At 40.9% G+C, this 13,088-nt stretch overlaps 1 protein-coding gene across 1 annotated transcript in view; it reads right to left on the minus strand.

Moving 5' to 3' along the window:
• Nucleotides 1-13,088, minus strand: part of LOC115300832 (transcription factor COE2-like) — an 82,306-nt gene that overhangs the window by 11,998 nt on the left and 57,220 nt on the right. Inside the window, exons 6-9 of the mRNA XM_029950392.1 lie at nt 4,761-4,849; nt 3,364-3,429; nt 3,103-3,280; nt 1,197-1,382 (exon numbers count right to left, since the gene is read on the minus strand). Of these exons, the coding sequence (XP_029806252.1) occupies nt 1,197-1,382; nt 3,103-3,280; nt 3,364-3,429; nt 4,761-4,849 (519 nt within the window). The remainder of the gene's footprint in view (nt 1-1,196; nt 1,383-3,102; nt 3,281-3,363; nt 3,430-4,760; nt 4,850-13,088) is intronic.

Below are 13,088 nucleotides of genomic sequence, written 5' to 3' on the forward strand. Positions count from 1 at the left end.
CAAGATAAGGTAAAAACAAGTAATGAACTAAACAAATCAAGAAAGCAACAGTTTGTTTATCCAGACCACCATGATCTAATTGATCTGGGCCATTGGACAGGACACAACACAGAACTAGTGTCTTTATAGCCATACGATTTTAGTTGTAGTAGAAGAACCAACCTCTAGTCCCTCTGCTGCTTGGTCACTATGTCCTTATCACACTGAGTAGACTGTTGAAGGTAAAGAATTGAACAGGTAGCCAGAAATAACTCTTGGGCGTGCGTCCCCAGAGAACACAAGGCTGTGGAAGGCAGGCAGCCTCCGGATGCTTGGCATGTCACTCCCTGAGCTGCAGTGGAAATGGCTGTGTGCTGTCCTGGACTTGCCCTTGTCCCTGGCCTGGGGGAACCACTGTGGGTGAACTGAGGCCCTGCCGTAGAGCCTTAAAACCAGAGCCAGCATTTCAAGAACACTCCACTCACTCACGTGGACTCTCTGTGGCAGCTTCCCCCCTGGCCTGAAGTATTCTCCAAGCAGGTGTGAAGAACACATATTCTCTCAGGCTTCTTAGCCCTCACAGCAACCCAAGAGAGTTTTCACACCCCCTGGGACATCTAGTGAGACCAGATTAGGATTAAGAGCTCTGTCTTATACCACTCTCTCATGAGCAGCTAAATTCCATCTCTCAGAAGGTACAGAAGGAGGAGAGGGCCATGTAACAATGTGACGTGGGAGCATGGTGTGATACACAAAGTAACCGAGTCACAAATTCTGTGTTCAAATGCTGGGCCAGCTCTATCCTCGCTGTGTGATCTTGGATAAGTCAACTGCTGTGCGCCTGAACCTCATCACCCGCACCAAGGAGAAAGTTTGAGGATTAAATAAAACAGGACATCCAAAAGTGCCTAATGGAGAGCGTGCAAATGTTAGCTGAAATTGAATCTCGATTCCTCTCTCCTATCCACACGAGATGCATTGCCCTTTCTTTGCAAAAAGCAAGTATCTTCACTCTTTTTGTCTTTCCTTGAGAAGGCTTTGAGCAACCAAGTGCACCAAAGTCCAGCCAAGGGCAGGAAGGGCGTTTCCTTGGGAAACTGGGCTCCTCCTCCAGGAGTCCGTCAGATGTAGGGATGCAACTCTCCCTCAAAAGGCTGGAGGGTGAAACCCAGGGACAGAAAGACAGGGAGAGCCGGACAGATGGAAAGGGCACTTACTTCCATACGGGGAGCCTGTGGGGGAGCCGTTTAAAAATCCTGGTGACCCTGGGACGCCCAGGTTGGCCATGGGGACGTTGCTGTAGCCATTCATGCTGTTACTGGAGGTGCTGTAGTTAGACTGCTGGGGGGTGGAGCTGGAAGAGTAGCCGCGGGGGGAGATGCTGCTGGTGTTGCGGATGTATCCTGGAGGACAAGAAGAAAGCCCGGATAAATGAACCCGCACAGGCCAAACGTGGCTGCGCGGGTCCACGTGGCCACCCCCAGGCAACGGAGGAATATCTGCAGCTTGTCTTCAGCCTTCCCTTCCCCATCCTACAAAAAGGCCCTGGCCCTGGCAGCCCCTCCTTCCTCTTGGTCCCCATTTGCAGTCAGCATCTTCAGCTCGCACCGAGGAGTGGTGACTAATGGCTGGGTGCAGCCACAGCTCCCCGATCATCCTTCATATCAAGTCCTATGAGCTCTTCAGGGGAGTCCCTGAGGAAGGCATTCTGGGGTCAAGCTGTATACTGTATTCCTTGTCTTTTCGCAGATGTGGGGCCTAAAGAACAAGCAAACCAGTTTACCTCCGCTAACCAAGTGTTTCCCACATTCCACACACCCCAGGATCTTTTCTGGCAATGGTGGGTGAAAAGGATCCTAATAACATCCCAGATTCTCGCAGATCATAGCTTTGGAAAGGTTAGTTCAAAGGTTGTTACCATGCCCTGGGTGGGGGTGGGGACATCTTCACTTAAAAATTGCTGTTAAATTCATCTGAATGTGCCATTCTTTGGCCAAAGACTTGGAAGCATCAGCCATCGAGTGCAGGGAGGTCGGGTCTGTGGGAAGGATGGGGAAGGGACGCAAGTCCCTCACCTCTGAAACCCTAGCACGGACACAGCACCTAACCTATCCTGAAATAATCCATTCTGGAGAATAGTCTCTACAGTTATGTAAAAAATGACCCAAATCAGGAAAAAAAAAAAGGCAATTATATTTCCGCACCCACCCTTCTGTAAGAAAAACTCACCCTGGGGCATGAAAATGAGGCATTCCCTTCTGACAGATGAATAAAATTGGAAACAAAGCTATCCCAAAGTTAGGGACATCATTAGGAAATGTATTCCTTTTAAAAAAGGATTTGTGATAAACTTAGTACCTTGGTAAAATCAACCTCAGTGACAAAAATCTTTACACGGTATACGGCATGTGTAAAAAGCACAGTTAACTGCAAAGTATGCTGCTATGTACTTGTATACGAGGTGATACACAAATAGAAGTCACAAATAAATCCAAGCCACTCAGCTTGGTTACTAGGAAGAAAGGGTTGTGCATAATAAATAAATGATAATGGCAATGACTCAGCTTCCTTCCACTATTCAAGCTGATGATCCCAAGAGCCGAAGTGCACATCTTAGTCAAAGAATACCTGTAAGTCTCCTTCCAGGAAGCCGAGACCCTTCTAACTAAATAAAAGTCTGTCCCCACCTTAAATATCTTCAATTAAGGGACCTAAAATGCCCCAAATCTAAGAAAACATCACCTATCATGTTGAGATAATACCATATGTGATTGCATTGCTTAAGTGGGGACATGCTTTTTTGATGGTATGTGAATCAAGCTTTACCTTCCTCCTTTCAAGCAGAACCAATCTTATAAAATGTTATTTATTTATTTTTGAGAGAGAGAGACAGCATGAGCGGGGGAGACTGAGAGAGAGAGGGAGACACAGAACTGGAAGCAGGCTCCAGGCTCTGAGCTAGCTGTCAGCACAGAGCCTGACACGGGGCTCAAACCCACGAACCGTGAGATCATGACCTGAGCCGAAGTCAGATGCTCAACCAACTGAGCCACTCAGGCGCCCTCAGAACCAACCTTTTAAATGGAGAAGGTGTTTGAATTTTGACTCAGAGAAAGGCCGTACCTTGGTTATTTCCCTGTGTTGACTCTGAGATGCTGACGCCAAGCTGGCTCCCGTATGAATTGATGCCCATCATGCCACTGTGAGCCGGAGAGCTGGAGAGAGCCGGGATCTGGCTGGGATTCCTGGGGACGCTGTACAGGGCCTCCGCGATGTCTGCGGCTCGCTTCAAAATGATGTCCTACAAAATGACAGGTTGGGGTGAGCATTTTTATTCAGCACAGAGACTCAGGCTTAACAGAGTGTAAGATGTCAGCAGCGAACCTGGTTATTGTGTGGTGTGCCATAGAGGGCCTCCACTAGGTCTGCAGCTCTTTTCAGCAGCATTTCCTAGGAAAAGAGAAGAAAAGGTGAGGTATGAGCAAAGGTAACGCCCCCCCCCCCCATGACAAACACAAAGGACAATTCTACATAAAAACCCAAAGCCCAGACATCCTCCCTGAAATATAAATAACTGGCTTAGAGGCCCCATATTTGGTTGGACAGGGAGAATATAACCATATGTAAAAATCCCTCTATGAATATGGATCTACATGGAATTCATCTAGATAAAATGGTTCCATACATGATGCTCGACCAAAACCCCAAAACGACCAGATTAAAGGTGGAGCTGGTTAAAATTAGTAATTTCTTGGAAGTGCCATTAAAAAGTTTCAGACCATTCCATTAAAAGATCTGGTCCTCTAATTAACCAGAAAGTCTTCAGATGATTGACTGACCTGAGTGCAGCTGTGTGCCAAGGAGTTGTTCGTAATACTGAAATGATCTTGGCAGTGCCTTCTGCAAAATTTTATTCTAATAAAGATGAATTCTTTCAATAATATTTCCCCCTGTTCACTTTAACCAGAGAGAATTGGTAATCAGTAATCCCTTTCGTCTCATTTTGCCTTTTCTACCTCCTGTTTTTAACAGCCTTTTAAATCGCTATTAACCTACTTTCCAGATATCATCTAATTTAATGGTGGGGCTGGGGATTTTTCCAAGAGGAGAATAAAGGTGTGATGCAGAAGCGAATGTGGTACTTGAATTTTACTCACAGTCCAGAAAAGAGAACACGGCATATTATAATGTGTGTACTCAAAATGCAAGTATAGATGTTAAAACTTAATAACATCTCATTACTTGAATGTCTAATAAATGAATGTGTTTTGCAATACAGAAAGCTGAAATAACGGGCCAAGTTCATGACATAATTGTCACTTAAAGTTCACTTAAAAGTGATACATTTCACAGAAATTTTACATGGAGGCATTTTTCACTTCACGAAATACCTCAGTGAATCCCTGATTGTGGGTTAATGTGTCCTTGCAATTATGGGCACATAAAATTAGATTGGAATACAAAGGAGGGAGGACTTGCATGTTTAAGCAATTATGCAATTATTTTCATAAAGTTGGCGATGTTTTATAAGCTGGATACTTGGAGTGTGTCTGTTTTTGAGGACCAAATTTTCAGATTTCCTACTCCCTCAGGCACTAGTCATGTGCATTTCACAGTTAGTAGATACTTTATGTGTATCTTGTATCTAAAGCTTTGCCAAATTTCAAGGCCTCCTGTAATTTTAAAGGGGCTTAATTTTCTGGATTTACCTGAAATCCTATAATACGGTCTTCACCTGTCAACTTCCAAAGCATTTTGTTTTTTTGTTTTTGTTTTTTTACCTTAGCTAATCTCTCTGGGTCCCCCGGGTGCCTTGGGATGACTTTCTGCAGTCTCTGGAACCCATAGTCTATGGTGGGTTCATTTAATGCTGAAAAAGAAAAGTCCTCTTTTTGAGTATGTTTCATGGTCATCAAGCAAAGTTTTTAATTAAGTCTTCCACTGGCAAACAGAAAGGTTCTGGAATTATCTGAGAATTGATACATAATGGATACAATTAGTTAAAGATTTTTTTTGCTGTTGACATTGGTTAATTCACAGCTGTAAATTTGGAACTCATAGTAGTTTAGTGTCTTTGCATTAGTATGATATTTCAGAATTTCAGAATTATTACACTTACTCTATCATTTCTGTCTTACGTGTACACAACTTATGATTCTCTGCTCACTCTCAAATAATCAGAAATATGACACAATCAACCATATCCCAGTTTCCCACAAAGACAATAAACTACCCTTACATGCTTTTTCCTTTCCCCCTCTTCTCTTTCCCAAGTATACCTTTATCAGCAATTAATTCTCCTAATTATCACTTTTTCTTATTCTCCTAAATATTTACATTCATACATGCACAAACCTTCTGTGAGTTTATTCTCATAAAGCCCTGTTCTTATGCAATACACTTTCAGAATTTCCAATTACATTTTGCTACACGTACATTCATATAATGTCAGGCTCCACCATATGCTGAAAGTTCCGCAGAATCAGGACTCATGCTTTGTTTTGCCACTGTGTCCTCATTGTTGGCACCTAGTAGGTACTCAGCACCAGCAATTGTAAAATGGGCGAGGGACAGAGTGAAGGATGGCATGTCTCCGCATATCTACCATGCTAAAGAATTTTTGGGGTGGATTCCCTTATCCTTTCTCCTTCTTCCTCTCTTCCTTGACTTTTTAAAAGTCTGTTGTTTAAATTTTATAGTTTCAAAATTAATGCCTGATTAAAGTAAAGAGAAAAGACGCAAAGAATAAAAGAATAATCGCCCGCACTCCCATTAGGCAGCAGTAAACACACGAGGGCGTCTTTCCTTTTTAATCTTCTTATGAATATTTGTTGCTATTATTCTAAGTATCAAAGCAACACCTTTTGTTCAAAAGAATTATTTAAAAAATTTAAATCTGGAAATAAAAATTCAATCATCCATAATCTCACTAGTTTAGAGATGAGCTGGGTTAGCATTTTTGCTGATAACCTTCCATATTTAAACACACACGCATACTTAAAATTACTCAGAGGTATCCTGTTCACACTGTTACATCACCTACTTTCTACTAATTTAGCAACATATCAAATTTTCCCCAGGTTATTAAATATTCCTTTATAGCATTATTTAAAATTCCTGCATATTTTTCCATGTCATGGCCTATAATTTATTTAAATGGCTTTCTAATGTTTGGCATTTAACGTGATCCTTAATTTCTCACTATTATAAAAATCAGAGCCATAATTATCTGCTGTGTATAACTTTAATGATTTCAACTGGAAAATTCCAAGAATCAGAATTACCAGACCAAAACTATGATTTATATTTACGGCCTTCCACGCATCCTGCCGAACACTTCTCAGAAGAAGGTACACATTCGTATTCCCTACAGGAGTGCATGCGGTCACTTTAATTTCTATTTCATTATTCATCGGTGAGATTGAAGAGCTTTTTCTTATACTTGCTGATCATTTTAACTTTTTCTTTTATGAACTGCTGATACTTTCCACAGTCCTTTCAATTGGGGATTCTACTTTTCTCTTTTTTTACTTGTAAAAACACTTTACAGATAAATATTTTTAACACTCTGAATGTCACCATGCTAGAATGTCACATCCCAGTCTGTCCCCAAGTATGATATGTAGAAAGATCATCCCAATTTCACAATAAGTACACACACACACACGCATGCACACACGCACAAAATACATGTGGTGTTTGCATATCCATATACAAACATATGTGAATTCTCCTTTCTTTGTTCCACCAGTAAAATGTGTACTGCTCATCATCGAGGTAACACGTCTTTTATTTTTTTGGTCTGTATTTCACTTTTTATCATTTTTCTTGTAAATATGATTACTCCCTCATCACATTTTCTAAGAGTTTTACTAGTGCCTAGAAACACTTCTGGTTTTTATGTGTCTGTGTAGGCAGCGTGCGGGGAGTGGGTGGCGGTATATGGCATAGTCATTAAGAGATGCAGCTTTAGAGTCAAACAGATCTCGGGTTTGAATTTCAGCTCCACCATTAATTTCTGTAAGCCTCTGTTTAAAATCCATCTCATGGGTTTGCTGGCAAAATTAAATAAAACCATTTATATAATATCACCAGCTCAGTCCTTGGCCCAGAAAAGTTCTTAACCAAGGGTAGCTATCTGTTATCATGTAACAAAACCCCTGACAGATGTCATTAATTTCTTCTGTTCATTCTTAGGACCATACATTCATAGCATCTACATTTATTGATCATTTTGTCTGTATATTCATTTCAACTAGTTCTCTTAATCTCATTCTTGGATTGGTTAAAATGTCGCAAATGGTCTAAAACCAAGGATGATCATTGGATATTCTTACTTGTTTTTCTCTGAATGGGAGTGACATTGACATTTCACCAGCAAATTATTTATTATGCTTCAATAAGGGGTTTTATCAGGACTTTTTAAAGTTTTAGAAATTATAATCATGAATTTTCTCATTTGACCAATTTGTATTATATTTGATAAGAGATTTCCCGATAAGTCACAATTAAATGTTTAGTCACAGATGTGGTATATTTCTCAATACACGGTGTTAATATTTTCCTAAGATTCCTGCTGCAGAGATTAAATCAATTAAGTTACTGAGAATTGTGCCTAGCACATATTGGGCACAAACATATTGGCAGTCAACAAGCACTAGTTACTATTACTGTTTCTGGGAATTTCTGTATTCTTATTAATAACTGGGATTGTGTGCATGGTATTGTCCAGCTTCTGGTTGATTTGTGTTTTATACCAGCTTTGAAAAATAAATTGAGAAGCTTTCTATATTTTATCCTATGCTTTATAAAATTTATATAGCATGGATATAATCTCTTGACTAAAAGTCTGGAAGAACCCTGTGAAATTTCTCTCATCAGAGTCTGCAATAACATTTTAACCAAACCAAGATGAACTCTGCCATTCTTCTTCTTCTTCTTCTTCTTCTTCTTCTTCTTCTTCTTCTTCTTCTTCATCTTTTATTTGAGAGAGAACACATGGGGGAAGGAGCAAATGGAAAGGAAGAAAGAGAGAATCCCAAGCAGACTTCACACCCAGTGTTGGCTGGGCGAGTTCTCCACATAGGACACTATCCCATGATCCTGGGCTCATGACCTGAGCCAAAATCAAGAGTTGGGCACTCAACAGACAGAGTCACCCAGGTGCCCGGGAACTTTTCCATTCATATGATGAAGGCAAGTTAACATTTGACACTGGAAATACTCTCCTCTTGGAAATTTTTCCACCCATTACCTTTCCTGGATGTGCATTGTCTGTTTCACTCCTACCACCCTCGCCATGCCATCTCAGCCCACTTGGAGGGTTGCTCTTCCTCCATGTTGTAAATGCTTCTTCTCCCTGTGACTGTTGCCAACCCAGTCTTCTGTTTGGCTATACATTCTCTCTTGACAACCTCATCAGTGCCCCCATGATTTCCATGTCAAGCTATATGCTATCACAAATCTTTATCTCTAGTCAGGAGAGCTTGCCTGAGATTCTGCCTTCTCTCTCCAAGTATTGGCTGGAATTTTCCACAGCGACAGCCTGTAGACTCCTCCCACTCAAGATACCCCAAGCTGATGTGGCTTTCGGTGAACAGTCATCATCCATTAGATTGCCAACCAGAAATCTTAGATTTGTTCTTTATTTCTCAATATCATTTGTTTTTTTTCTAGACAATTCATGTATTTCAATCAAGATTTTAAATGTTTCAGCACAGATTCTACACAGTATATTTAGAATTTCCAGACATGGGGCTCAGTCCCACCACCATGAGATCGTGGCCATGAGATCAGGACCTGAGCCAAAATCAAGAGTCGGCACCTAACCAGCTGACCCACCTAGGTGCCCCATGAATTTCTAATTTTTTCTTCTTTTTGTCCCAAAGAAAATATCTGAGACGTTTGGCTGTCAGTTAATTATTTATTCCAGCTAATTATACTGGATTAAAAAAAGGTGGCCTGCAGAATATCTGTCCTTGGGAATTTAAGTTTTTTCTGAATTAATACATATTAGTTTTATCTGTGCTCCATGGGTAATGTTTCAAATATATTATTTAATGTATCTTTTTGATATTATTTAACATATTTTATATATAATCACTACTCTAAATTTATCCTTCCACATTCTCCATGTATTTCTGATAGCTTTTTAATCACTATATTTTTCTCTAGTAATAAGAAAGATACACATCCTATTTTAACTTAAAGCAATGCTTCTAGATTTCTCTAAAAAAATTTTTTTTTCTAATTATTTGAGTCTGATAAGCCCCTCCACGTGTAAGGAATTTTGCCCACTCTCAATTTCTGTGCCTCATATTTTCTACTTTTACATTTTGGTTGATCGGTTTTCATCTTCAGCTAATATTACTATCTTTAGATTTTCTATAACCTGTATCTTTTAGACTAATTTTCACATTGACATTAGGCTTAACAATAACTGAGATACTCTAATTTAACTGCTTTCTCTGCTGACCAGTAGTCCTGTGATACCATAACTTTCCCATTCTGATGTTTTTCACTGGTTCAATTTCCCAGCAGTCAGGTTACATCAGTAAGAAGCGCTGAATTCTATCCATGCCCCTGAAATAAGACAGTATCTTTTTGTCGTCCTCATATGTAACTGACAACTTCTCTGGGGATAGCATTGTTAAGTATACTGTTCTCCATTCAAGATCAAGTTTCTGCTTGTGTTGCTTGTTCTTACCCTTTGAGTGGGGGGGCAGAGGAGGGCTGAAGGGGAATGATGGGTCCAACTTTTACACATCCTCCAACACCACCCTGATGCACACACCAGCACACAATTTCTGGCATATTGATAATATCAAACTAGTTTCAAATATGAATACTAGATTTCCCTTATTTTGTTGTTGTTGTTTTCTTGAAAATATCCTCTGATATTTTCTGGGGCTGAGGGCAGATTAAACACTTGGACTCAAATTACCATTTTATCCAAAACCACATGTAAGAATACCTGTGTGTACAATTGGAATCCTTCCATAAACCCTTTTTTCCCCATTTAGCATTATAACATCAGCAATTTCTGAAGATTTTTCCTTTAATAACAGTATTTTTAGTCGCTATAATATTCAATAATGAAATTTGTTATTGCTGCTGTTAGAATTAACCAAAGGCTTGCTGTATTACAGGACTTTTACACACGTTAGCTCATTTAATCCCTGTGATGTGGGATTTATCCCCATTTTGAATGTAGCTCCAGGAATTTGTATCCTGTCTTCTCTAACTCCCAGGCCTGTGCTCTGAACCTTAGAGATGTTGTCTCAAGCCCTATTCAGAAACACCAACACCCCTCTGCACTTGGCTACTGGGCTGGAGCTGGTAAAGAGCAGAGAGTGTTGGCACATGGCCATGGCACCTTCTGCTTCCACCCACTCTTTGCACCCGCCCTTCTGCCTTCCTCATCCTTCTTCTCTAGCTTCCGGCAAAGGGCTGCGGATCTCTGAAGTGAAGCCCGGCCAGGTTGCCTGACTTCTCAGTCCCAGAGTGTGGGAGAAGGCCCCATTTGGTATCAATCAGCAGACACAAACAGCTGCCCAGGCTGCAGGGAGAACAGACCTAATGACAAAATACTCTAAATCAATCATTGCCTTGTCTTTTTTCAAGTAGGCACCATTTCATTACCTAAGGTGCTGATTTTCTTATATGGAGAAAATGGAAATTATAGATATTGGTACGCTCACAACGTGTTTACTATAAAGGAAGGGACTATCCCCAAAGGTAGAAAACCTAGCGCCTCCAAGACCCCCACTGTCTCCACCTCTGTCCTCATCCTTTCTAGCCATTTGCATGGCTACTCTCCCAGGCAAGTCCTCACACCCCTTACTACAGCTCCAGGGGTCCCCCCAGGACCACCACTATTCCCCGTATCCCTTGTCCTTCCTGCCACTTGCAGAGGAATTCTCTAAAGCTGGGCTCTAATCAGCACACAGAAGTGGGATGTAGGTGGTGGTTTCTCCTGCACAGAACTGTTCGCACATTTGCACCCACTGTTCTTCCCACTAGATGAAAAACCAGCAGGTCCCAAGAGCAATGCCTGGTTTATCTTGCCTACCCTCTCCTCCCCATTCTCCACCCGAATCAGAAATAGCAGACTATCTTGACCACACTGGGTTGGCAATTTATGTTTTAAACTAAAAGGATGATTAGGCATACTCATCTATTTCTGATGTTGAGTGTTTTTTGGCAGGCCCCTGCCAGACTGCATAGCAAACTCTGGGAGGGGTTATGTGTGTATCCAGATGAGAAGACAATGGTAAAATACACTGTTGTCTATATGGACAGGAAAAAAATCACATGCATGTACATGAACGCGCAGGCACACACAATTTCATTTAATCAAGTGCACTTTTGAAGTACAAATCATGAAGTTAAAGCAATGCTTAGTCAACACCAAACTGTACGAGGAAAAGCCGGTCAATTCCTCCAGATTTCAGCCTTCAGAACATCGAGGTTGGACTGGACAACTTCTACTTTGGTTCCAAACTGACTTCCCGATGGACTATCTGTTTTTGTATCCTGCAGATTCAGCCCCACGTTGAATCCCAGCTTCCCTCCTCCCTACCTCCCTGGGTGTTCTCTGACATTTCAGGCCTGGTGTGAGCCAAGCAAACCTCAATTAGCTAATGAGGTGCCCAAGACCAGCCCCAAGACTGCCTCTAAGGGCCAACCAGATCATTAACCATCATCATCAGTGTGAATTTACAACCTCTCCTACCACATGGAGTGTGGGGGTGCTGTGAAGTGTTGCCATCCCCTTGGCTGTCAGGGACAGAGAGAAGTGCTAGTGAGGCAAAAACAGAGTAAATTAAAAATACACTTCGATCTATAGGCTCTATTTATCTATGTCTTTCTTTAGTAACATAACATTAAGGTAAAAGGTCATATCCCCACTGAAATATAATTTATATTTACCTTTTATTAAATAATTATGGCATGGCATGAAGTTAAATATTACAGAAGCTAATCAAGGGGGAATTCAATAGAGAAAACTCAGACATGAGAATTTCGCCTTTGCTATACATAGAATGTCTTAATCCTCCACTGGGAGTCATTCGGGTTTGCTTAAGGAGTTTAATAATACACATTTCAACTGCCACAGAATCTAAATCCCATTTGGATCAGCCTTGGAAAAACTTTCATCAATATCTTGAGATTTCATAATATTTCTCCTGAGAGCCTGGATCTCATGTGTCATTTCTCATTTTGATTGCAGGTATAATATATGAGGTTACTTACATATCTTGGATCCAGCAAATAGATATAAACTATAAGTAATGTGTAAAGGTTTTATTTTATAAGTAAATAGTATTTAACTAAAAATATCTACTGGGAACCACTCATTAGAAAAAAAGCTGGCTAGTGTTCAATATGAATTTTCCCCAGAGGTTGGTGAGATGTATAAAGTCTATATGATTATTTCTTTCCTTAAGGGGAGGCACAGAAACCAGAAAATGCCTACCTTCTACTTCTGTTTCCCCAAAAAATACAGGGGACACCGGCTAACATGGAATGGGGACTACTTTGTTAGAGCTCTGGTCAACCCTCAACAAAGGCAGCACTGACATTGCAGGCAGGAGGTCATTTATGCCCTTGGCCGACAGAAGTACTCATCCCAAAAATGGCAGCATTGAAGGCTGATCAAATTCCTTTGCAGAAGTTTGAGAAGAGACAAATAAGATGATGCTGTGAGGAAAGATCTGAGTGCTTAATTGGGCTGTCACTCTGGGGTGTTGGGCCAGGTTTCAGCTTTCCTCACTGGGATGTCTTGACTTGGAGCCTAGTATCATCATGGAGTGTACGGATGGCCATCATGAGGTCAATAAAATTCTAAAAGTCTGAGCCTAGCTGTATGTTTGCACATATGTGCATTTATCTGCAACAAAGGATCCTGACTTTTATTAGATATGCATAAAGCCCATGGTCCACTGAGGCATCTAGCCCCCAGAAATAGAGGATCTCTCTAGTGCTGACTGGAAAGTATATCCTTCTCCAATAATAAAGAAAACAATGGAAAAGAATCCTGCTTGAGAAATCTAAAATCTCTCCATGTGACTGCCAGACAAACACCAGGTCAGAAGATGGCCTTTGAT

This window comes from Suricata suricatta, chromosome 1, assembly GCF_006229205.1.
Source record: "Suricata suricatta isolate VVHF042 chromosome 1, meerkat_22Aug2017_6uvM2_HiC, whole genome shotgun sequence".
Lineage (NCBI taxonomy): Eukaryota > Metazoa > Chordata > Mammalia > Carnivora > Herpestidae > Suricata > Suricata suricatta.